The sequence below is a fragment of the Macrotis lagotis genome, chromosome 2 (genome assembly GCF_037893015.1).
Source record: "Macrotis lagotis isolate mMagLag1 chromosome 2, bilby.v1.9.chrom.fasta, whole genome shotgun sequence".
Lineage (NCBI taxonomy): Eukaryota > Metazoa > Chordata > Mammalia > Peramelemorphia > Peramelidae > Macrotis > Macrotis lagotis.
Window position 1 is genome coordinate 263,461,667 of NC_133659.1, and position 27,355 is coordinate 263,489,021.

Below are 27,355 nucleotides of genomic sequence, written 5' to 3' on the forward strand. Positions count from 1 at the left end.
CAATTTAATAATGCCTCTACATATATAATCATGCTAAATATAGATCTATATTAATCAAGTTATGAAAGAAGAATCAAATACAAATGGAAGAAAAAATTGGAAAGAAAAAAGACAATAAATAACACAACTTTTAAAAATTGAACATAGTAAGCTTTGGTCTGCATTTAAACTCCATAGTTCCTTCTCTGGATATGGATGGTATCTTTCATTATGAGTCTTATAGAATTGTCTTTGATTATTGTACTGCTGAAATGGACAAGTCTATCATAATTTATCATCACCCAATGTTGGTATAATATTCTTCTGATTTTAATCATTTCACTCAGTATCAGTTCATGCAAGTCTTTTGAGGCTATTATGAAGTCCTATCTCTCATGTTTTCTTATAAAACAATAATATTTCATCACATTCATCTACAACAATTTATTCAGTCATTCCCCAATGGACAACCCCTCAATTTTCAGTTCCAGAGAGGTGCTATAAATATTTTTGTGTATGTGGGGTTTTTTTTACCCTTTTTGTTGTCACTTTGGGGTACAGACCTAGTAATAGTATTGCTAGATCAAAGATATGAACAATTTTCTCTGATGGACTTATGGTAAAGAATGTTATCCATCCCAAAGACAGAATAGTGGTATCTGAACATAGACAGAAACATTCTTTTTTCCCTCACTTTATTTTTCTTGAGGTTTCTCTTTTTTGGGGCAGGGGGGAGAGAAGTATGTTTACTTTTACTACATGACTAGTATAGTAATGTTTTTCATGGCTTCTCATTTTTAACCTTTACCAAGTAATTTGCTTTCTCAATGTGGGGACTGGGTTGGAAGGAAGGGAGAGAATTTGGAACTCAAGATTTTGGAAATAAATGTTGGAACTTGCTTTTGCATTTAACTGGGGGGTGGAATTTAAAATTAAAATTTTTAAAAATTACATGAATCTTGATACTCATGCCTATTGATACTTCTGCCCTGGCATCCCTATGATTGGAGGGTAGATAGAAGAGCTCCTCCATTTAAGGAAAATTTTTGTATGTTGTCTTCCCCCTTTAGATTATAAGCTCCTTGAGGGCAGAGATTGTCTTTCTTTTTTCATATAAACACATTTGTATCTCCAGTACTTATAACAATGTATGGAATCTTAATTCATTGATTAACCAAATGAATTATCCCTTCCCACACATGACTATTGCTCTTTACTTTTCTTGATATAAATGAAAGCTTGGCAGTTATAAGTGAGTTTATATGTAGTTATTGCTTTTGTTTGTTCTTCATTCTCCAAGAAACAATGACATCAGGGAGTTGATACCATGACCTGTAAGGGAATTGGATTTAAGTGAGAGAGGATTATGCAAAGTCACCAACCTTACTTTCTCCTCCAGAGTCATCTTGGTCCAGGGGCCAGATATGGATCAGATGATTGGAGATGGCCCTGGGTGCAGTGAGAGACCATGATCTTTTTAAATTGATGTCTATCCCAGGTCACAGTTTTGAGTGAGAGAGGAGAGAGAATAGACTTTTGGCCTTTTTTTAAGTGACAGGAGATTCTCTTTTTTAATCAGCACAGGTTGAAGTATTTTAAAAAAAATCCTTTTTGGATTCAACAAGAAAGAGAAGGTACCATAACAATCCTCTATTCCCAATATAAAGAAATTCTTGAAACAAATTAAGCCAAGATAGGAAAAGTCTCACTCAAGATGAAGAACAAGGAATTTAGGGACATTGTTGGTGCTGAGACTGGGTGCCACTGACAGCATTACAATAATAATAGCTAACATTTATATTGCTCTCTAATGTTCACAAAGTGTTTCAATACATACATACTTTTTTTTGTGTGTATATATTACATATTACCATTTGATCCTTAAAACAATCCCAAGAGGTAGGTCTGACTATTATCCCCATTTTACAGAACAGGAAATTTAAGCTGAGGGGGGATGAGTTAACTGGCTCAAAGTCACATGCCTAAGGTGGATTTAAACTCAGTTCTTGATGACTTCAAGTTCAGTTCATTATCCATTAATAGATTTCCTTCAAAGGTGGCCTTTGGTACCAGAAGGAATTCTAGCCCCAAATCCATCAGATCTCTCAGTGAGCTAGTCTTTAAGATAATAAACTGCAGAAATTATGCCAAGCTGGATTGGTGGAGGCAACTCTTTACCAAGAACTTCCTAAAATGATGAAATCCTAAATTCCAAACCTGGTTTCCTAATCTTACTGTTTACTACATAGGGCAAATCTGGTTATTTTTTTTTCTAATCTTACTGTTTACTACATAGGGCAAGTAGGGTAAGTTTGTTTTAAACTAATTGAAGATTTCATGGCATGTTTAGTAAACTCATGATAAAACCTTTGAAAACAACTATGTCCTAAAAAAAAATTCTACAAGGGGTTAGGAATAAGAAAGAAGAAAGGAAAATAACATGCTTGGAAAGGGACATTACAAATTAATATAACTGAAAAGAATATTAGATGAAGGGATAGGGAAAATCTGGTAATTTTGCTTTGATTAATATTTAAATGAGACTTACAGGTAATTGAACCACAAATTACATTTTACAGGGATGAATAATCAAATACTAATTATTATTATTATACTCTGATCTGATCTAGGAAGGGGAAAAACTTGAATGAAAGAGGGACTCAGAAGGAGAAAGAATATAAGTAAATTCAAGGAGCCTGGGATTCAACAGAATAGGAAGGAGGGATACTTTGAGAGAGGAAGGCAATTGGATATGTAGAAATTAAAAAAAAAATAAAAGGTGAAGGGCAGCTAGATAGAGTACTGGCCCTCAAGTCGGGAGGACCTGAGTTCAAATCCATCCTCAGACACTTAATAATTGTCTAGCTGTGTGACCTTGGGCAAGTCACTTAATCCCATTGCCTTAAATAAATAGAAATTTAAAAATAAATAAATAAAAGATCAGAAGCTAAGTATTAACTTAAAAAAGACATGCAGATTTACATTATATCATTATGTTATATATTCACATAACATAGTGGGAGAAAACACAAACTTAGCAATTATAACCCTAAAAACAAATGAATTTAATAACACAATTAAAAAATAAGCATCAAGGACTATATAAGAAAACAAAATCCAGGGCAGCTAGGTGGCGCAGTGGATAGAGCACCTGCCCTGGAGTCAGACCCGACCTCAGACACTTAATAATTGCCTAGCTGTGTGGCCTTGGGTAGGCCACTTAACTTTTACCTTGCAAAAACCTAAAAAAAAAGAAAAAAAAAAGAAAAAGTCCAACAATTTGCTGTCTATAAGACACATAGTTAAAACACAGACACATATAGAATGAAAATGAGGGATGGAACAAAATCTTTTATGTTCCAGGTCTCTAAATAAATAGGAGTTGCGTGCAAGGACTATTCCTTTTAATTTAGGGGAAAAAAACAGATATCTTATTGTCTGATCTTGTTACCTCTTAGACTTCTCTTCTCTTTAAGTATAAGATTTCTCTCTCATCACACCCAATTTGGATCAAGGTACAACATGGAAACAAAGTAAAGACTGACAGAGTGCTTTCTGTGGGGGGGGGGGGAGGGAAGCAAGATTGGGGGGAAATTGTAAAACTCAAATAATATCTTTAATAAAAATAAATTTAAAACCCTAAAAAATAAAAAAATAAAAATAAATAAATAGGAGTTGCAAACATCTTAAGTAAGGGAACAAATAATATTTTAAAAATATAAAGCAATGGTTCTCAAACTATTAAAATTTCAGGACCCTTTTACACTTATAAAAAATTTTTAGGATCCTGAGGAGCTTTTCTTATATGGACTATACCTATCAATGCTTCTATCATGAGAGAAATCAAAACTAATACATTTGGTAGTTATTCATTTATTGATTTATTATAATGACAACAATAAACCCCTTATTATTTTATAAATAATATTTAATTCTTTGTTACTACACATTTAAAGAGAATATATTCTCTCTACTGTTTTTTCTCAGTCAAAAATCTTCTCACTGGCTTTTCACAAATTCGATAATAGTTGAAGAAGCATGTGACATCATTCCAGTTGCGATTTTCATTCGAACTGTCTCTTATGGTTACACAGTCCTCAACTGTAGCAATGTTGTTTGGTTCCCCTATATCCCAAAAGCTGTAAGAGACATGAAAGATGTTAATTCCTTGGCTGCCTGAGTGGATAAAGGGAGATTTTGGTTTCATTTCTTTGACACTAATCTCTCCATCTTCAGTTTTTTATGTATAGGTCATTTCATTGATCAAACACTGTCTATAAATTAATGACATACCCCAGGAGCAGCAGAGTGAAATAATGGAGAAAACGCTTACTTGGATATCAGAAGCATAGATTATTCTAACTTTATTTCTGTTATCAGACATATAACCTTAGATATGTCTTTTAATCTCTTTCAATTTCCACATTTCTTTACCTACTATAAAATGGGTATAATTCTTATCCTACTTATTGTAGGTTGCTTTAAGATGATTAGCTGACATGTGACTTCTGAATATGTATAAAAGATTAAGACACAGAAAGAGATTTCCAGTTTTTTCTATATCCAAGTCACTGAAATCTACCCTCTCTCTCTTAAATGCCTTATTTTTTCTTATTTATAGCTAACCTAGGACACAGAATTTTTAATACTTCAGACTTTTTGATTACTCTTCCACTTTCTAAGGCCTGTTCATTCATTGGTTCAGTGGTAGTTTCTTATTTCTTCTTCCTCCTCCTCTTCTTTTTTCCTCTTCTTCCTTCTCTTCCCTTTTTTTCCTCTTCCCCCTCCTCCTCCTCCTCCTCCTCCTCTTCCTCTTCCTCCTCCTCCTCCTTCTTCTTCTCCTTTTCATTCTTCTTCTTTTTCTTCTTCTCTTTTCTTCTTCACTTTCTTCTTCATCCTCCTCCTTCTCTTTTTTTCTCTTTTTACTCTGTCCCTGTCTCTTTGTGTCTCCCTGTCTCTGTCTCTCTCCATCACTGTTCCTTATGGTACTACTAGAAAAAGGGTCAAAAAAGTGCTTGGATCTCACTTCTCTTCCCTCCTCCTCCTCCCATTCTTCCCTCCTCTTCCCTCACATATCCTACCCAGCTCCCCCAAAGATGGCCAGAATGGTCTCATGAAGCAAAACAATGCCCCTTGAGAATACTTTCATACATGACTCATGGAAAGGAGTAGGAGGAGATAATGGGAATCCACGTTCCTTTAAGAAGAAAAATCACCTCAAAGTTTTGTTGAATGGTGTATTATCCACCCATTGCCATTGACCATCAACCTCTCGGTCTGTTAGCCCAATGAAGAATTCTCTTCGACTGGGTTTTGCATGGAAAAGGAAATTCTAGAGGAAAACACAATTGAACAAGTTGGAAATTGCTGCTTTTAGCTCATGATCAGGCAAAAACAGTAGCTATAAAATGGGGAAAAATGCAAATTTTGGCAATCAAGCTTGGAAAGATGAATGAATATACTGAGTTGATGGAAAAGACCTTAAAAGATCATGTCCTCATTAAGAGCACTTGAGGGGTAGCTAGGTGGTACAGTGAAGTCAGGAGGACCTGAGTTCAAATTTGACTTCAGACACTTAATAATTACCTAACTGTGTAACCTTGGGCAATTCACTTAACCCTTGCAAAAATAAAAACAAACAAACAAAAAAATGAATAGACTTGGACCCAGGAATATGTGGGTCCAAATTCCTCCATGAACAAGTATCTTTCACTGAGCCTCAGTTTTCTCCCTTAAAAAATGAAAATAATATTATCTCCACTACCCCCAAATAAAACCATATATGTAAAGTACTTTATTAATATAACATTATATATAATTAATCCCTGAATATTCCAAAAGATAGGAAAACATATACCATACTTATTTTTTGCCAAGTCTGATTCACTCTCTCTTGTTAAGGCTGGAAGTAGAGCAGTCACTCATAAACGTTTTCCCAATCCTGATAGTCATGGAAATTTTAACTTGTTCCATTTTCTACCCTTCTTAACTAAGCAGGGATTCCATGCTCTGAGAAGAAGGAGGAAGCACATTTGTGCTATATTTATGTGGACATCCAATCAGCCCTATTGCAGACTTGTGCTGATAGTATACGCTATTTTTTTTTTTAGAATTTTCAAGGCAATGGGGTTAAGTGGCTTGCCCAAGGCCACACAGCTAGGTAATTTATTAAGTGTCTGAGGTCAGATTTGAACCCAGGTACTCCTGACTCCAAGGCCAGTGCTTTATCCATTGCGCCACCTAGCCACCCCCTAGTATATGCTATTCTTAAAGCATACCAGGAAGAAAATCATACTATCATCCTCACAGGGGTATCAATGTCCAGTAAATTTTTCCTCATTCTCATGTGAAATTTTTCTGGGGAAGTGGGTTAAGGTGGTTGGGAAATAACATGTATATGTAAACTAATACAATATTTCAGCCTGGACCATGAGCAACTAGAAGAAATGATGGACTCGATGGGCTTATTGACTCCTGTAAAAGATTGATTATGTTTCTCAATATACCTGCTCCTCTTGTGTGTTTATAACTGCCAGATTGCCCCCCATTTCTTCACAATTCTTCAAACTTGCAGTCCAAACCATGGTGTCTTTAGAGAAGAAGTAACAGCTAGATTGAAATTTTTTCCACTCCAGTGGACAGAAAGTAGAAGTAATTTCTAAAGAGAGTTTGAAGTTATAGTGAGCATCCCATCAGAAAAGAGGATAAAAAGAGAAAATTTTCATTAGGAATCAAGTTCTTCTACCAACCATCAATACAAAATTCTATTCCTACTCTCATTATTTTAGTCATTTAAATATATTTCATTAATACCATTGTTCTTCCCATTATGTATCACTTCATAATCTTATAACCTGAGTTATACATCATAGTAATTCAATTCAATTCATTTTACAGTAACATTTATAAAGAGCATTTAATATGCTGAGGGTAGTGTAACTACAAATAATCTTCAGATAGAGGCTATTAGATGGTACAAAGGAGCTGGACCTAGAGTAAGGAAGACCTGAGTTCAAATTTGACCTCTCCTATACTTCCTAGTTGTATGACCCTCAGAAAATCACTTAACTTCTACTCACCTAGTTTCCTCCACTGTAAAATGGGAATGGTAATAATAGCCCCTACATGATTGTTGCAAGAATCAAATAAGATAATATTTGTCAAAAGTGTTACATGGCAGCCATTATATAAATGCTTATGCCCTTCCCCTCTTTGCTCTTAAGAGGCTCACAATTTAGGAGAGAGAATAAGACTTGTAAATAAATAACCATGATACAAATTAAATATGATAAAATTTAAAAAGAGAAGTCCAAAGAAGAAGATAGAAGAGAATTGTAAAAGGAGGATAAATCAAACCTAGTTCAGAATCTTGCTTCCTGTTCATGCTATTATGGGAAGAAATGATTGCATTTTGCCATGAACAACACAAAAGTAACCTCTGCTGTACTTTTGCCAAAGTGTGGAGGCAGTTTTCCATTCCTACTATCTGCCCCCTCAATCTGAGGTGCAGAAAAATAAATGACTAGCCTAAAATTGAGAATTGGAATGAATTTAGCAATCACAGAAAGTGCATTTCTGAAGTGTTTCCAAAATCCTCACTCAAAAATCATATTCCATTCAGGGAAGCCTGGAAGGATTTTCATGAACTGATGCTGAGCAAGATGAGCAGAAGCAGAAGAACATCGTATATCCTAACAGCAACATGGGGGTGATGATCAACCTAAATGGACTTGCTTATTCCATCAGTGCAACAATCAGGCACAAATTTGGGATATCTGTGATGAAGAATACCATCTGTATCCAGAGAAAGAATTTTTCAGTTTGAACAAAGAACAAAGACTATTACCTTTAATTTTTTTTAAAAAGTCATCTTATTATGTAATTTTGCCATCTCTTATAGATCGATGTATAGCATGGAAACAAGGTAAATACTAACAGACTGCCTTCTGTGGGGAGTGGGGGGGAAGCAAGATTAGGGGGGAAGTTGTAAAATTCAAAATAAATAAAATCTTTCTAAAAAAAGCATATTCCTCTTTCATTTACTTTCTGATTTTAGAAGTAAGAGACAATGGAGATGAAGGATGACATCATCATTATTACTAAAGCAAATCAATGTCCCATCTTTTCTAATCCCTTAAATTTATTTTATTTCCAAGCTGAAAAAAAGTCGTTATAATTGCTTTGTTTATACTCCTCTTCTTGTATTCTACCTTCCAAAAAGTCGTCACCATGATCTTGTATCAATCTTCCATGCCATGTCAATCATTTGGATTAGTTCATCCTGTTGATCTATTGGAGAACTGGAACTGACTTAACTACCATTTACTTATTTTTCCCTGTTTTTCTTATTCCCAAATGCTCTTAAAAGTCAGGGCAGGTAGGTGGTGCAGTAGATAGAGCACTGGCCTTGGAGTCAAAAGGATGGAAGTTCAAATCAAGCCTCAGATTCTTGACACTAACTAGCTTGTGACCCTGGTCAAGTCACTCAACCCTGATTGCTTTACATCCAGGACCATCTCCAGTTGTCCTGATAAATATCTGACCACTGGACCCAGGTGGCTCCTGGGGAGAAAGTGAGGCTAGTGACTTGGCACTGTACCCCCCCCCAACAATTTAAGTGCTTGTTATGGTATCACCTCCCTGATATCATGGTCTTCTTCAAGAAGGGAGGACAAACAAAAAAAAATGTCAGCCTATGAGGAATGTGGGTGTGTGAATGGGTCTCTTGTTGGATGGTTGACATACCTGCGGGATCAGGAAAACAGGAGAAATTCTTGAAGAAGTTATTAAAATTGGACTGGTTCTTGACTTCTTCACAGTTCTGAGAGAATAAGTGATATGACACTAGAAAGAAGTAAAAATGTCATTGGCTTTCACTTTCAAAATTATTTTTTCTTCTTTCCACTTTTCCTTCATCATGAAGGGGCACTGGATTATTTGATTCTGTTAAAATGACTTCCTCAAAAGAGGAAAATGTAATCTTATACCAGGGTTTTTTTAAATTAAAAAAGGAAGGAAGGGAGGAAGAATGAAAGGCAGGGAGAGAAAGAGGGAGGGGGGACAAAAAGAAAGAAGGAGGCAGGGAAGAAGGAAGGAAAGAAGGAGGAAGGGAAGAAGGAAGGAGGGAGGGAAGGATGGAAAGAAGGAAGGAAGGAAGGAAGGAAGGAAGGAAGGAAGGAAGGAAGGAAGGAAGGGAGGGAGGGAGGGAGGGAGGAAGGAAAGGAGGGAGGGTTCTTTTCTCCATAAAGGGAAGAAAAAAATCAAAATCTCTCCCCTCTAGGAGCTTACATTTTGTTGGAGAGATATAACATATAAATATATAAATATAAAATATGAATAAAGTAATTTTAGGAGATGAGAGCATTAACAACTGGAAGAGTCAGTATAGGCCTCAGGTAGGAGATAATACTTGACCCAGGCATCAGTTTAGCAATCTCCCAAAAGGTATCTACCAAAACTCTAGACATGATTTATGAAAACAAAATTTAAGACTGGGAATTCAACTGAAAGGCAATAAATAAGCTAAAGTTAAGAAGAGATTACAAGATGAGCCCAAGGATGCAGCTTCAAGATCCCAGTTTAATAAATTACAGAAAGTCTATTTCAAAGTTTCTTAGGAATAGAGAACAAAATTGGGAAAAGGTAGAACATAAATAAATTATGGTGAATAAGTATTGATGAATAATATCGTATCAAAAGAAATGATAAAAGGGACGGTTAGGTGGTGCAGTGGATAGAGCACTGGCCCTGGAGTCAGGAGTACCTGAGTTCAAATCTGACCTCAGACACTTAATAATTACCTAGCTGTGTAGCTTTGGTCAAGCCACTTAACCCCATTGCCTTGCAAAAAATAAAAATTTTTAAAAATGATAAAAGGAGCAGCCAAAGGAAACCTGGGAAGATCTGTATGAACTGATGAACAACAGTGAAGTGAGAGAAGGGTCCAGAGAACAATTCATACAATAATAACAATGCAAACCACAAAAGACTTCTCCATTCTGATCAGAGAGATGATGGATTCAGGAGGTAGAATGAGAACATAAATTTTTTTGAACATTGCCAGGGTGAGCATTTCCATTGCTTGACTATGCATATTTGTTATAAGGTTTTTTTCTTTTCTTTTTTTCCCCAAAGAGAAAGGTATGAAAATATTTTTGTTTATTGAAAAAATAGAATTTAATTTTAAAAAGAAATAGAAGTGTGAAAAAAAGTGTCATAAAGGATATAGCACTCAGAATATAGTGCTATATCTACCATAAATGAATGAGCCAAACTTGTTATGACCCAAAAGATGCTATGTGGAGAAAATAATCAGAGGTCCTGGGTAGGAAAGGGAGGAGAACGAAGTACAAGAAAAAGCAGACTTAACCCCCAGATGCATGTGACAGGCAGGGTTCAACTCACCAACGCATTTGGTGATGAAACAGGAGCTGAGGAACAACATCGCAACTCCAGCAACAACCAAATAACATAGAGGAGAATGAAGTCCTATTCTCTCTGTAGAGACAGAAAGTACCAAACAAAGGCTCACCCTCTCATAAGTAGTTTGGAACAAAGTGGTCTTTTTCTTCCTCCAAAGTCTATTTTCATTAATACTTTGCAAAATCTTAGAACATAAATCTTAGTAGGATCTAGATCCCATGAAACTCTCCCTTTCTGAGTTATTTTTCCCTTCTCACTTCCATCTTTGTCTTTATTTTCTCTTTCTTGTAACTGCTTTCCTTTTAATTAGCTTTCCACATACCCCCTGCTTCCCCAATTTCTAACTACTTGCCTTAACCGCTACTCTGTTGGGGTTTTTTTGGCATTTCCTTTTCATTGTCCTTCTTCACTCACCTTTTTTCAATCACCCTTTTTCCCTCCCTTCACAACCCCAAGAAGAAAAAATTCTAAACACCAAAAGAGAGAATCAGCAATGTCACCTGTGTTTTCTGTTGCAGGATCTTTGGAGACATCCATTTCTCTTCTCTCTCACTAACTTAAGTATTTTCTTATGAATGATATTCAGCGGGGATGATTTTCAAGGCTTGCAGTCTCCTCAGTCATTCTTTAAATGCCTGCTCATCCTAGTAATTATAGAATACTAGAATTCCCTTGGGTAATGTGAGCTTACAATAGGATTTCCCCACTTATGTAAGGCGTCAAGAGGTGTCAACTTCCTATCCAGACTTCAGTCCTGTATTTCAACAATTTTGTACACTCTAACAAATGGCAACAAAATGGAAATGGAGAAATAGCACTAAAAATATCCACAAGAGTCAGCTGAACTGCAGGAAGACCACAAAAAGCTTTTACTTCTTAGTTTGTTTTCATAGTTGCATGAGAGTATTAATACCATAGACTTAGAACTCAAAAGGATATTAATCATCTACTTCAATTCCTTTGTTTTACAAGGAAACTGAGGCTCAGGGAAGTGAAGCCTTTTGTCCATGGTCTATTTACACACTAGGACCTCAGGTTTCAAATCCAGTACTCATTTCATGGTATTTACTTGATATATGTTTTCAAGAACTAAGTCCTTACTTGATATATGTTTTCAAAAACCAAATAAATCAAGTAAATCAAGAACTAGGTCCTCCTCAGACTACTCCAGCCTATGTGAATTTTTTCCCTTTTCTAAATTCCAATGGCAACCCACTTTGTTATATGCTTTCTTAAATTTTCTCCTAATGGTTTTGTGTATTCTAGTCCTGTCCATCCCCTCCCCCAAAGTTTATGAGGCATGGCTCTATCTTGCCATTTAATTCTTTTGTGCCATTACCACTCAACTCCCCAGCATGGTCCTAGTCATATTATGATTGTTTAATAAGTACTTATTAATTCATTTACAATATGTTTTTCAACCTCATGATTTTTTTTATTTGGGGTCTTGATGGGTCAGTGATATTTTAACTATAAATTTATTTTACTCCATTGATTTTTCAAGGAAATTATTAAATATCAAAATGATAATAGTGCTTTATATATTTAATGTGTATATTTGATCTCTTTTGATCTTTATGACAATCCTCTTATAATCACCAATATACATATGAGGAAAAAGAACAAGAGAAGTCAAATGACTTATTCAGGGTAACACAGATTATAAGTGTCTAAGGTATGCTTTGAATTCAGGTCTTCCTGACTTCAAGTTCAACATTCTATACATGTTCAATAGTAACCTAATAAACATTTATTAATCACTAACTATTAATCACCCAGGTGATGGAGGATATAAAAAGAATCAATAATCTCTGTCCTTGAGGAATTTACAGTTTAATGAAGGAGACAATATGCAAATAAATTTATACAAAGCAAATTATATAAAGAATAAATAGAAAATAATTAGCTGAGGGAAGGCACTGGAATTAAGAGGGTTTGGGGAAAGTTGTTTGTATGATGTGGGATTTTAGATGGGACTTAAAGAAAGCCAGGGAGGTCAGTATTTGGAGTGGGAGAGGGAGCTCTTTCCAGGCATGGGGGACAGTCAGAGAAAATGTCCAGATCTGAGAGGTGAAATGACTTATTCATGAAACAGTCAGGGAGTCAGTGTCAATAGATCAAAGGAGTGAGAGTAAAAGAATAAAGTAAAAGAAGACTGGAAAGGAAGGAGGGGGCTTGAGAAATGCCAAACAGAGCATTTTGTATTTGGTCCTGAAGGCAATAGGGAAACATTAGAATTTGGTGACTAAATGGAGAATGAAGTGGAGGGAGTGGTGAGAGACTTGGCTATTGCAATGATCCAGATATGAGATGATGAGGGCCTGCATCAGATTGGTGGCAGTGTTAGAGGAGAGAAGGAGATTGATTTGACAGATGTTGCAAAGATGAAATGGTGATAGGCCTTAGCAATAGCTTGGATCCGTAGGGTAAGAGATAGTGAGGAATCCAGGATTACTCTTAGGTTGCAAATTTGAGGGCCTGGGAAGATAGTGCTGCCTTTTACAGTAACAGAGAAGGCAGAATATGGGAAGAGTTAGAAGGAGACATAATGAGTTCTATTTTGGACCTATTTAATTTAACATGTCTATAGGGCATCCATTTTGAGATGTCTAAAAAGAAGTTGAAATGGAAGATTAGAATTCTGCAGAAAAAATGATGCAGGAAAGGTAGATTTGAGAATCATCTTCATAGAGACAATAATTAACTCTATGGGAACTGATGAGATCCGCAAGTGAAGGAATATAGATGAAGAGAAGAGGGTTCAGGACAGTACCCTGAGGGTATCATTTGAAGGACAGTCCAGAAAAGGAGACAGAAGAAATTTTCAAATACATAGGAAAAGAGCCAGGAGATGAGAGTGTCTCAGAAACCTAAAGAGGATTGATTTTCCAGGAGGAGAGGGTGAACAACAGCTATAAAGACTGCAGAGACATCAAGGCAAATGAAGATAAAAAAAAAAAGACTATTTGATTTGGTCACTAATAGATCCCTCATAACTTTGGAGAGAGAAGTTTTGGTGGAATAATGTCAGAAGCCAGATTGTAAGGGATTAAGAAGAGAGTGCAAAAAAAGGGTAAAGAAAAGTCATATGGTGGCGGCTAGGTGGCTCAGTGGATAGAGCACTGGCCCTGGAGTCAGGAATACCTGAGTTCAAATCCAGCCCCAGACATTTAATAATTACCTAGCTGTGTGACCTTGGGCAAGCCACTTAACCCCACTGCCTTGCAAAAACTTAAAAAAAAAAGAAAAGTCATATGTACAAAAATATTTATAGCTGCTTTTAGTAATTACAAAGAATTGGAAATTGAGGGGATGTCCATCATTTAGAGAATGACTTAACAAACTGGTACAAGAATGTGATGGACTATTATTGCTCTGTAAGAAATCATGAAGGGAAGGACTTAAGAAAAGCCTGGAAAGTCTTACATAAGTTGATGCTGTACACAGTAAAAGCCACATTGTGTGATGATTAACTATGATGGACTTGCTCATCTCAACAGTACAATCATCAAAGTCAATTCTAAAGCACTTTGTGATGGAAAATACCATCCACATCCACAGAAGGAACTATGGAGTCCGAATGGAAACCAAAGCTTACATTTTTAATTTTTAAATTTGTTTTATGGTTATGGGACTTTTTCCCTTCTTGGGGTTTTTCCTTCTTTTTGTTCTCATTCTTCTTTCATAACTTGATTAATAAGGAAATATATTTAACAGTCAGACATTAACTATATTAGAATGTTCTCTGTCAGGAAGAGTGGGTAGAGAATGGAGAGAGGGAGAACAATTTGAATCTCAAAGTCTTACCAAAAAGTGTTGAAGGCTACTTTTGCATATAGTTGGAAAAATGAGTAAATTAATTTTTTAAAAAAAGAAGAAAGTGAGTAAAAAAAAGGGAGGCACATATTAAATACGTTCTTTTTGAGGAATTTACCTACAAAGAGAAATAGAATAATAATTAGCTAAGATGAAAGGATCAAGTGAGATTTTTTTCAGGATTAAGGAGACATGGGCATGTTTATAGGGAAAGAAATTGGAAGGGACAAGATAGTGTGATCACTTTAATAAGTAGAAGAATTAGCCTTGGTAAAGAATAAGGCAGCTTCATGATATGAGACAGTAACAACAAAAACAAAACAAAAAAAAAAAAAACACCAGAGTGATAGGAGGTTAGAAAAAGAGAAGGAAAAAGCGTTCACAATGAGTGATCTCATTTTTTTCTGTAAAATATGAAATAAGGTTGTCAATTGAGAAAGAAAGGGGAGGGAGAGTCATGAAAGATTTGAGAAGGAATGAAAAGATATGAAAGAGTCCTTGTGGAGAGTGAGATAATGACTTGATGAGGGATGTAAATAGTAGGATTGTGTGGCAGCAGTGAGGGGTCAGTTGAGGATATAATATTTAAATTTGTAGCGGACTCTGTCAGAATGACTATGTGGTTTTTTCCCACCTTCATTCAGCAGCACAAGAGTAGTTGTAAAAATGGTAAATGGTGGGAGTGATCCATGACTAAGGTTAGGATAAGGGGGGCTAGGAATTCAAAAGAGGAGAAGAACATAAAGTTAAATTGGTTTACCAGGTAGTCAAATCAGGGAGAAGCAAGTGTATAGACTACCTAGGTGCTCCATCCTTGGGACTTTCTTCCAGGTCTACCTAAGGAGAGTAGATAGATAGATAGATAGATAGATAGATAGATAGATAGATAGATAGATAGATAGATAGATGGATGGATGATAGATCAATCAATCCAGAATTTCCTTGTGTCATATGTATTACCGATGTTGGTGCAAATCACAGCCCTTTTTCCATGCCTTCTTATTCATCTTCTGTAGTTCTTCTACAGAAAATCACCATATTGTGCTAAAACCCTTCCTTTAGACATTTTCCCAGTGCAAGGACAGCAGGGAAGTACATAGGTTATTCATGTATTTTAATTCCTTTCTCACACCACCTACACATAAAAATGAATAAATTAAAGAATAAAGTATTTGTTAAGCAGCTACTATGGGGGGGAGGGGAAGAAATAGAAAAGGCAGTTCCTACTCTCAATAAATATACATTCTAACAGAAGACACACCTACCCACTTTCCTAACCAAGTGTTTTATCATTACAACCTTAGAAATTTGTCACAATTTCCTTATACCAAGTATTGCTCTTTAGGTCTTCCATATTACTATTAAAGCACATTCTTTTCAAATAGGCCCTAATTTTGATAGTACATTAAGGTTTCTATGAGTACCAGTTGCTACTGAGAAAGCTAAGTAAAAAAAATTTAAACCCATTATCTAGGGATTTCAATTTCATTCTAAAAGACTGAAGAAGATGAAGTAGATTTAAATCTTAACAGGAGGAATTTGAATTAGACAAAAAATATTCAATTTTCTACCTCTGACTTTTATGGAGGAAAGTGGAATGAAAAGGAGGGAGAGAAAAATAAGGAATCTGATCTGAATAAGATGGCAAAGAAAATCATGTATTTGAATTGGAGAAGTTTGGATTATTGAAATGAATCAAGATATTGGATTTGGAGAGGAATGATTGAGGGAAATTAAGGAAAATTTGAAGACAATTTCCAGACTTAAGATACAAGTCTAAAAATCTATTTCTAGGCTATAAAAGAAGCAAGATCAATGACAATTATGGAAGACATAAAAGAATTATGGTAGATTGAGGAGAAAAAAAGACTACAAATAAAAACCAAAGTAGATAAAAAATAAATGTAGTTGTTAATATAAAGCAAGATAAGCAAGAAAAGGTATGTGGAACAGTTAGAGTTAAAGAAATTGTTATAGTGGATTGATAAGTGGGAAGTATAGCAGAAGATTCACACAAGTTTAAAGAGAATTGGGAGTAACTGTTGTGGTGGTGTTGAGACAACAGAAAGGATTTTGAATAAAGGTACCAAGTTATTAGGAAGTGATATTAAGAAGTGAAATTAGCTGAAAAAAAAGTTTCAAATCAAAAGTTTTTATAATTAAAGTATAATACCCACAAAACAGTAGTTTCAAGAAAGAAGGTTAAAATTTATGGACATTAAAAATTTTAGTAACTTGCATCAAATATGTTTCTACTCCAGCTGAGTGACTCTTATCTATGTTCCAGGGGTGGGCTTAAGTTCCTCCTGGAAGAGAAACTGAGAGAACTTGAACAATTCTTCATATTTCAGGATATTAAGAAGAATGAAAAGTTCTTAAGCAGAAGATTTTGCTGAGGGGTAAAAGGGAAGAGAGCCTAGGTGGAAAAGGAAAGATGACCCTTATTCAGATGATGAATTATGGAAAACTGCAACATAGTGAAGAAAAAGAAGGAAAAGGAAAACTATACAATTAAAGTACTCAAACAGATATCTGATGATAAGAATGATGAATACTCTGAGGAAGGAGGAGTTGTTTATCCTCCCAAGAAATCACCGTAGAGCCATGAGTGAGAGAGCTCACCCAGGAAGGGCAGAAGAAGAAAAGAATAGTAGTGTTGATTGGTAATGTCTCTATCGATTGTACTAAGGCAGCTATTTGTGGACCAGATTTTAATTAAGAGTCTTCTAATACTGATTACTGTATTCCTGGACCATGCATGCAAAATGTACAGAAGACTTACCAAGACTTATGAAAGTATATGATCACTTCCTATGATGATTCATATGGCTAAAATGACACTTCCAATAAATACTATTGTGCATAATTATGACTTTTATAATTATGAAACACCAGGCAAGAAACTAGAAAAGTTGTGTTTTCTACATTGTTGTCCATTGAAGGCAAAGGATATAGAAGAAAGAAAAATTAATTTGAGAAATGAACAGTTGACTGAGAAAGTTGTATCTGAGAATAGAATTTGAATTTCTGGATTACATTTTACAATTATAGTATTGATAGATTCCTGGCCAGAGATGGAGAACACCTAACAAAGAGTGATAAGAATTATTTGCTGATATTTTTCAAATCTTTTCAAATGTGTCTTATATGAAAAAGGATGGAGGAAGAGTGATACTGCTTATGTATATCCCAAAGATATTATAGATAAATAAAAAAGGTCAAAAAAAGAAAAAGAAAACTTCCAGAAGATAAAATCTAAGAAAGAAGTCAGGAGTAAAATCCATGAATTCAAATGTCTATTAAACATCCAAGTCAATGGGAAGAGGTATCAACAAAATTGGATGAGATGAAACCCATGACTGATCTGGTGTTTTTTGCTCATTGCTTATCTCTCTCTCTCTCTCTCTCTCCTTTTTTTCTTTGTCCCTTTAACTTTTAAGGATGAAAGATTTATTCAAGATCATAACCCTGAGATATTCTCTCAGACTCAGCCTTTGAAAGAAAGAACTGTTACAGAAACTAGAGCCAGAGAACTATGATGCATAGAGGAGAGGGGTTGTCCTCAAAGAGCAAAGCCACATGGCCCCAGAAAAGGAGGAAGCTTGTGGTCTCAGAGATGGTAATGGACACAAGCAGGACACAAAACAGGAGTTTCCCCGTCAAGTCAGGAGTGGTAGGAACACAAGCCAATATTTGTGAAGTAACAGTGATGAAGCAATAGAGGAATTCATACTACTTCCTCCTGTCCAACGACAAGTTCAGTGACCAAACAAAAATCTTTCTAGACCAAGGTGGAATTAAAAACCAGAAATAGAGAAGGAACAGGCACAATATGGAGGACTAAACTTCCATCTTGCCTTTAGAGATAGTAGGAATTAATAAGATCATGAAATTTCAAGGAAGGAGATCAAATTCTCTAGGTACCTAAGATACATTCTATTTAGAAGAAAACCTCAACTTGGCAGGGGGAGAGACTTCAGCCTGGTACACACTGCCTCCAAACCCCACAATCTTGCTAACTAGAGAAATAGACTCTTAGTCTCTTATAATGCTTCCATGCATTCTCACTCCTAAATCAGTTAATTTCCCAATTCCCTGAAGGATTTTTGGCAGCAACATTATCTAGTCTTTGTCCTGGTCCTATTTCCAAATGGAGTCAAATGGAATATTGTGAGGTGGAAGAGGAGAGAAAGAGAGAAGACTTACTCAGCATTAGAATGAGACCTGTGAAAGAGTCTACCTGAATGAAGAACTTAAATATACCTCCTCTGTAATTAGTCTGACCCTAATATTGGGAGTCATTATGAGACTTGAACTTAAGTTCAAATCCAGCCACAAACACTTGCTAGCTTTGTAATCCTGGACATGGTCACTCAACCTCTGTCTGCTTCGGATTCCTCAAATGTAAATGGGGATAATAATAGCGCTGACCTCTCTCTCTCCCTTTCCCACCCCCCATCATCAGGCAGGTTGGTATTTGGTAACTTCCCTACAGCTTTGTCTCTCTTTCTCAGAATCTGACAATCAAATTAATATCATCTTTCCTGCTATAAAGGACATGTCAATTTAAAGTCCAAAGACTCTACTCAGAAACCTTGTGATTGACTTTGAATGTGAAGGGAGAGGTGGTCAGGGAAGAGACTTTGGTCTAGGCATCCTAGAATCACAAGACTGAGAGGATAGGCTACCTAACCCAAAGACCCTTCTCTGGCTCCAACTCTCCATTCTTTTATATACATTTATGTCAGCCTCATCCCCCCAGAAGTCCCTATCTCATTTCCATCTCCATTGTGCTCTCTGATACTCCTATTCTATTATTAAACCTCCCTTAATATTAGACCTGTATCTTATCCTTAGAAATTGCTTGAAATATGTTTTGCATTAACTTACATGTAAGCATGTTATATTCTTTAAATATCATAAGTTCTCTGAGGGAGAAAAGCAAAACAATAGCTTCCTCTTTTCTTGTATCCCCAGTGACTGGCATATAGTAGACATTTAATAAATGCTTATTGAAATGAATTTCATACCAATGCTTATCAATATCTCCTCCCCCAAAGCTAACATTCAGAACTGGATATAGCAATGCAGATCTGATCTGATTAGAGCAGAATAAAGAGTGACTATCACCTCCTTCATTCTAGACATTTCTCTTACTACATACAGGACAAGATTGTGTTCCCCATGGAAGCTCCCTCTATTTATGACCACCATGATGGAAGTAAGATAGAAAACTCAGATTGATTTAAATTTTTTTTTAAATATATATAATACTAGCTCAAAACAGTGAAGGAAGTGGATTTGTTCTATATGAATTCATTCAGCTTCCCTTCTGATAGAGGTCCTCTTTCATATTCAAAGAACTACAACTCACTCAAAATCATGACAGTCAAGAGCAAATTCAAATATCAGTCCAGGTTGCCCCATCTCTGTTGTTGTTTTTCCTCCTGTCATTTAATGTAATTTACATCGATTAGCATAAATTGCACATGCTCTGTACAAGTTCCAATTGTGATTGTCTTCTTTTTTCCTAACAACAATCCAATTAAGCTAACATATCAGCAACTTGGTTCATCCTCTGGAAATCTTAATCCATTCTCTACTGATGATGACTCCTTGGAGTATTTTTGTAGTTTTCTTTCTGCTAGTGTCTGGTAAATCTGCTAGTGTATGAAGTCCAAAAGAAAGACCCCTTATTCCTTTTCTTTTTCCTGCCCTTTTCCTTCTTACTTTAAATTACCATATTACAGTCACTTTTTTTGTGACCAGTGGTAGTCACATGTTCATAACCTGTCGTAATACCTTGGTCAACCATCATCAATAGCAACTGCCTCCTATCTTAGCTATGAAAATAAGTGTCATCTACTAGGGAGCAGTTCCTACTGCATCTTATTGAAGGGTCAAAGGACTTTGGAGATTCAGGGCAATCTCTGGGTCACCTTTGAACAATGAGACATTTAGATTTCAATGTCCCTCTTTGAAGTCTAGTCATTAAAACAATTCATGAACTGTGCAAAAGTGATCCCTAAGCTTAAAGTTATGTTAATAGTTTTTTCTTTTTTGGGGAAACATATAGCTGGTCATCTAGTCCAGTCCAATATCTATCCATCTTTTGCCTTTGGTAATTCCTTGTAAATTATTCCTTAAACAGAGAAAAGATGTCCAATGTCACTTCCCCGTCTTCAGAGCAACTTCCAGTCTATTAACTGCCTATGCCAACTATCTCTCCCATTCTTTGATATGATCTATGTGTTAAAAAGATCTTTATGGTTATAGTCAAATGATTTCATTAATTCTTTTAGCAGTTTCTTCAACCTTATACTACCATATATATGCCCATTATCACCCTTAATTTGCCAACTAATTAAAAATGTGAATTTTCTGAGTCCTGCCAAATAGGAGGGATGAATAAGACACTTTCTAAGCTCCCTTACATCAGAACTCTCCACCTCAGACATCTTTTTCCAAGTTCATTCTTATCCTTTGAAGATATATGCTGCACCTGAAGGCTGCATGACTACATCCCCAAGGTATTGTTTTAGGGACAAATTACCCAGGTATCAGTCTGTCTCAAAAGTAGCTTGTCTCAGGGCAGTTGGGTCATGCAGTGCATACAGCACCGGCCCTGGAGTCAGGAGGAGCGAGTTCAAATGTGACCTCAGTCACTAAATAATTACCTAGCTTGTGACCTTGGGCAAGTCACTTAACCCCATTGCCTTACAAAAATGCCCCCCCAAAAAAGTAGTCTGTCAGACTCTCCACTCAACACAAGAAAAAATTTGCAATACCAAATTCCACTTCAATCTTTTAGACAGTTGCCTCTACCTGTCCCTACATTGAAATAATAAATATAATGACTGGTAATCCTAAATCTACCAGTGGGGCATTCCATTGTTCCACTGCTAATAACAAGTTCGAGGGACAACTCAAGAGTCCCCAATTTATTTTCTCAATAAATTTTGTAGTATCTAGACTGCCAGTATTCAATTATTCACAGGGAATTCATTATATACCCATTAATAAAGTTAAGGTGAAAGATTGAAAAAGTTTAGAAATTGCAAAGAGTTTTGACAAGAAATCCTCATATCTAAAAAAAGTTACAAATCCTCAAAAGAAGATTTTTCACAAGAACAAACCCACCTCTTGATTCATGTACCAGTTTCATGTAGTCCCTTATCATAATTAGCTTAGGGAACTAAAATTTATGCTGGTTTGACATACAAAGGTAAATCAGCCAAAGTTTTATACTCCAAAAATCAATCATTTCAGGCCTTGTGCTGTGGATTTTATTATGCCTCGATAATCTTTCTCTGCCTCCCCTTTATATCTTACTCTTGTGTACAGTGTTGTCTTTAACCCATTAGAAATATAAGCTCCAGTTCTTTGTAGATTAATTGGCACATTGCAAATGTTTATTTAATAAATGCCTGTTGACTGACTGAATTTGCTGATTATCAAATTTGGAGGACCCATGATTTCCTAATGCAGATGTAGAGTCACTTCCCATTCCACTATCCCCCATCCATTATCTTTTTTTTCCCCCTCACTCTACTCTTAGCTGTAACTCTCTGAAGAATTTTTTTTAGATTTGTTTTTTTTTTTGCAAGGCAGTGGGGTTAAGTGGCTTGCCCAAGGTCACACAGCTAGATAATTATTAAGTGTCTGAGGCTGTATTTGAACTCAGGTACTCCTGACTCCGGGGCCAGTGCTCTATCCACTGCACTACCTAGCCATCCCCTGAAGAATTTTTTAATTTCTTACTAAAACTGTCAGAATATTTCATTGAACCCACTGAAAATCAGAAGCCTTATACCATTCCCCCAAGTTCTCTTGCACTTCCCCAAAATAAATTAATCCTTGACAAATCATGGTGTATGTGTATGTATACATACACACACACACACACACACACATATATATATATATATATATATATACATACATACATACATAAAAATCCTTCCTACCTACAAACACACACACTCAAAACCTGAACCATAACAACAACTTCAGTCATTATTTGTCTAAGAGAGATTAAACTTAAGTTGACTTTTCCAAATGTATGGCAGTATTTCTAAATGTCTAGATGGAATTTGCACATCATTAGAAGGTCCTCTCTTATTTCAAGAGATGTATAGGTCCTTTAAAGACATAATTTGATTTCCATATTTTTTCCTGCTTCCTAAGTAGTATTGTAATTGTCTTCCCAGTTTACTGACATTCAAAAGATTTTCAAGATTTCCCATATATGAAAGGCTACTCCATCTTTTGATTTATCTGATAACATTTTGCAAACTGCTAGCTGAAGTGGTATCCCACATACCTCCCTCCCAAATTCTAGTTCTCTTTTACAAATACACCTGTTTTTTTCATTCCTTTATTTACTGAATTCACTCTAACCTTAATAACCAATTGGCATTTGAGCACACATTCTCCCTTGCTCAATTATGTTCTTCTAGTCATACTAATGTTCTCAGCATCCAAAACCACTTCCTGAAATACATTTAGTTCCTATATCAGAATCTATGTCTTTTCCCTCTTTTGATCTGATTCTGTTAGATGACATGCAATTGTTCCCAGTTACCTCTCTCCTGTCCTGGCTTCTGAGAATGAGAATATTATAAAGGAATATAAGTTAAGTACTATTGTACCTATATAGCCTATGCCAACCTGAAATAAAGAAGACTGAAAAAGCTAGGGTCTTTTAACCAAGACAACCCAGAGGCATCTTGTAGAATTAGGATATGTGGAAACACCCAGTAGGGGCAGGGTTAAATACTGTTCAGTTGGGAGGGAGTCTCATGAGAGGCAGAATCTCAAGAAACTGTTATGTAAGTTGTTTTGAATAACAACTAGAGAAGACTGTGGGAGACTGAGGGGTGGTGATATTTGGTCCCTTTCTCTTTTAAAACTGTTATTGAGAGTTATCTTTTAACTGATTTCAATTGTCCTAGGCAGCTTGGGATCAAGTCAAGTCAGTGGTATTCACAACCTATATAACATAGGTTAAAAGCCAAGGGGAATAGTCTTTTTGTGCATGAAAATAAACTTCCTGATGGCTGGAACCTTCCCATGTAGAACATTTCTGGGGTTTTTTAATTCTTTTTTTTTATTTTTTTTGCAAGGCAACAGGGTTGAGTGACTTGCCCAAGGTCACACAGCCTTTCTGAAGCTGAATTTGAACTTATGTCCTCCTGACTCCAGGACTGGTACTCTATCCACTGCACCACCTAGCTGCCCCCTAAATGGGAAGATTTAATAAAATATCTTTTAAGACTCTTTCTATCAGGAACTTACTATGCAAATATTTTAAAATTTTAATAAAAAATATAATATATTAAGCACTTCCTTGACAGGTGCTTTCATAAACACTAGCTAAGACTTAGTCTCTAATGACAAAGTAAAGGAGGAAGGATGAAGAACACCTTTTGGATCTCTGGATAGAGGAAGCATTCAGGATCAAAAAAAGGATCCTGCTTTATATTATTATATATCTTGTTTTATTATATATTTAGATTTTATATATAGATCACATGATAAAATGGACAATTTTGATTCCATAAAATTTAAAAAGTTTTGAACAAAGCAAATAATATTAGAAAGGAAGCAGTTCATTGGGGAGAAAATCTGTGTGGCAAAGGACTCTAAGGGTCTCATTCTAAGACATAAAAAGAACTGATTCAAATCTATAAGAATAAGAACCAATTCCTAACTAATAAATGATCAAAGGAAATCTCAAGGGAAAAAATCCAAGTTATTTATAACTTGCAGGAAAATGTTCCAAATAGCTCATTATTAACAACATGTAAATTAAAGCAACAGTTTACTCCCATTAAAAAGTCAATAAAAGAGAAAATGACAAATGATACAAGAGGTATGGGAAAATAGACATATTGATACACTGTTGTTGGAACTGTAAATTGGTCCAGTTATTTTAGAAAGCAAGTTGGGATTTTGCCCTTCAAAACTGCTAAACTATACATATTCTTTGACCCATTCATGCCTATTGGGTTTGTAGCTCCAAAAGATTAAAAAAAAGAGAGAGAAAGACTCCATATATACTAAAATATTTAAAGCAGCTTTTTTGTAGTAGCAAAGAAATGGAAAGTAAGAGAATATCTATTAATTAGGGAGTGGCTAAACAAGTCATGATATGTGAACATGTCACCAGTATACCTCAATATAGATAGATAGATAGATAGATAGATATAGATAGATATAGATATATATTATCATTAAGAAATTATGAAACAGGGGGTGGCTAGGTGGCACAGTGGATACAGTACTGGCCTTGGTGTCAGGAGTACCTGAGTTCAAATCCAGCCTCAGACACTTAATAACTACCTAGCTATGTGGCCATGGGCAAGCCACTTAACCCCATTGTCTTAGAAAAAAATCTAAAAAAAAAATTATGAAACAGGAGGTAGCTAGGTGGTGCAGTAAATAGAGTATCTACCCTGGAGTCAGGAGAACCTGAGTTCAAATTTGGCCTCAGACATTTAATAATAATTTAGCTGTGTGACCTTGGGCAAGTCACTTAACCCTGTTAAATTATTTTTTAAAACCCCAAAAAGCAATTATGAAACAGACTGTCAGAAATGTTGGAGGAGTGTATGAACAGATATATGATAGAACTGGATGATTATTCATGTAATCTACATAATAGTAATTATATTATTAAAACATGCAACTATGAGATTAATACAATTACCATTCCTAATTCTAGAATATTGATGATGAAACATTCTACTCTCTTCTTGAGGGAATGGTGTTGGACTTAAAACTACAAAATAAAACATACCTTTTAGGACATGGCAAACAGGTGAGTTTTGCTGGATTATGTTTATTTTTTTACAAGGGTTTTTTTATTTAAATAGATTTATAGGATTTGGTGGAGAGGATACAGGAAGTTAATATTGTTACCAAGGAAAAGAACTGAAAGAGGGTTATAAAAGTATTTTTAAAATTAATAGACAATCCCAAGCTGGATCTGAGCCCAGGAATCTCCAGGGAGCCTCCTTCCAGGCTCAGCAGAGTCAGTGACCCATTCACACCCTAGGGAACTCCTTGTGAGGGGAGATGATGGATGTAGTTACATCATGCCCAGTTTAGGTCATCAACTCCTCCAGATGATTCATCCTCAGACAGAGACAGACAAGCTTCCAATCTCAAAAGTCCTTTATAAAATAAAATTCATATACAAGGACTGAAAAAAAGTTCAGAGAGAAACATAGCCAAGCAGGACAACTTTGAAATAACATGTTGACTGTATTATTTACTTTTTAAAAAAGAAAGCTGTACAGAATAGATTTATGATTTCATATATAATCCTATGTTTCTATGCTACTTTGAATATGGAAATACTTTTCTCTTCCTCCTGCCTTCTTCCCCCACCACACACACACACATTCATTAAATTCAAAATAATTTTTCTTTTGAGATGGGCTTTTGTTTTGAATAGCTGGGTTATTCAATGGTTAGAACAATGGACAGAGAAGGCAGGAAATTTGACCTGAGTTCAAATCCAGACTTAGACAATTTCTAGCTGTGTGTCCCTGAATAAGTCACTTAACCTCTGCTGATATAATAATATAAAGTGAATAATATTTGCAAACTTTAAAATGCTATTGCTTTCACGGAAAAGTTGAGCACATTAAAAGTTCTTTGCAGTTTCAAGAAATGAAAATTCAATAAATCTCATAAATTATAATTTGTCACTCAAGTAATAAGGTTTCTTTCCCTCATATACTCCTGAGTACAGTATTAACATTTTTATGTTACTATTAACATAACAAGGGATTGGACAATTTATGTAAATTGCCCATGATCCTGTCTCTTCAGCTGGGATAGTTCCTAGTTCAAAGTTATTGGATCTATTTATTCTAAATTTGCTGCAGGAAAAAAAAAGACTTTTACTTGAGACTTCTGGAGCACATGGTGCAAATAAAACATTAGGTATTTTGCAACCATCAACCTATATACCCCCGATTAAAACAATGAAACTTCAAAAGGGAATATTGGAGGAAATCAACACTGATTGCTTGCTTATTTGGCTCCTATACCTGTGCAATATCCTGTGACTTTGTAAAGGGGTGAAAAAACCATTAGGAAATCACAGGAGTCTATTTATCGTGTGTGTGTGTGTGTGTGTGTGGGTGTGTGTGTTTGTAAAATTCTCTTTCCTTTTAAAACAAAATAAAATTTTTGTCTTCTTTTCTCTCTTCAATCACTAATATGAATCTCCCCATTTTATCAATGGTCACTGGGTGGCTCTAACATCCTGGAAGGGAATCATTCAATGCTTTGTGAAAGTTTTTAGTATAACTGATAAGGCACAAAGATCCTGAGTTGCAAGGGGAAATTTCTGTTGAACCTAAGGGAATTTCTCTTTAGGAAGCTCCCTTTTCAAGCATAGCTGACCTAAAACAGAGCCCTGTGTTGAAGACTGCTCCTTTGATGGACAAGTCAAAAGCAACTTTTTAGATCCTGCCTTCTGGTATTAAAACCTCTCTCCAAAACTTCATTTGGGGATCTGGTTTTCTAACCAGGCCGCCATATACACCTGCATAATCAGCATGTTTAAAGAAATTTTAATAAACATGTATTGTTGAAGGAGAAATATTAGAGAAATATTTGTCTAGCCTTTCCTGTAATATTAAAGAACTATAATCTGTGCTTGTTTGACATTTTCTGTGGACTTCTGATTTACTCCCCATTGTTCAGTTTAACCCTTTTCTCAATGTAAATTCACTAAGATAATAGAAAGTGACTTCAGTCCCTTCCCCCTACCCCTCCTACACCTGTCTGACTCTTAATCTTCCTAGGTATATGCCTCATTCCAGACATGTCCAGGTGGCTCAATCCTTGGCCATCTCCTCCTGATTCCTTCCTGCATTAGAAGTGGGCTAGGCTCTCTATAAAAGTTTAACCATGCTGATCTAAGCCTAGTCTCCATCTCTTCATGTTTCCTTTCCCCTTCCCTTTTCCCTTTCTTAATTCTCTTTGCTGTGACTGTTTCTTCATTGCTTAATGTCACTATTTTCACTAAAACTCACTATCTTGCTGCTTCTTCAAAGAACCTAACCTGTGAACTTTCTATAGTAACCTGTGAACTTTTTATAAAAACCTGTAAAACTTT

General features: G+C 35.7%; 1 protein-coding gene across 2 annotated transcripts; it reads right to left on the bottom strand.

Annotated features, from left to right (window-relative positions):
* Positions 1 to 3,853: 3,853 nt before the first annotated feature.
* Positions 3,854 to 11,129, bottom strand: CLEC4E (C-type lectin domain family 4 member E). 2 transcript variants are annotated; one of them, XM_074226091.1, is made up of 6 exons: positions 10,902 to 11,129; positions 10,384 to 10,476; positions 8,725 to 8,823; positions 6,486 to 6,568; positions 5,196 to 5,311; positions 3,854 to 4,118 (listed from the first exon to the last, which is right to left on the bottom strand). In XM_074226091.1, exons 1-6 carry the CDS (start codon positions 10,936 to 10,938, stop codon positions 3,950 to 3,952), a joined length of 597 nt encoding a protein of 198 aa, XP_074082192.1. In that variant the 5' UTR covers positions 10,939 to 11,129; the 3' UTR covers positions 3,854 to 3,949. The 2 variants fall into 2 exon arrangements, with proteins under 2 accessions (XP_074082192.1, XP_074082191.1); XM_074226090.1 differs by having other exon boundaries at positions 3,858 to 4,118; positions 6,486 to 6,637; positions 10,902 to 11,126.
* Positions 11,130 to 27,355: the final 16,226 nt, after the last annotated feature.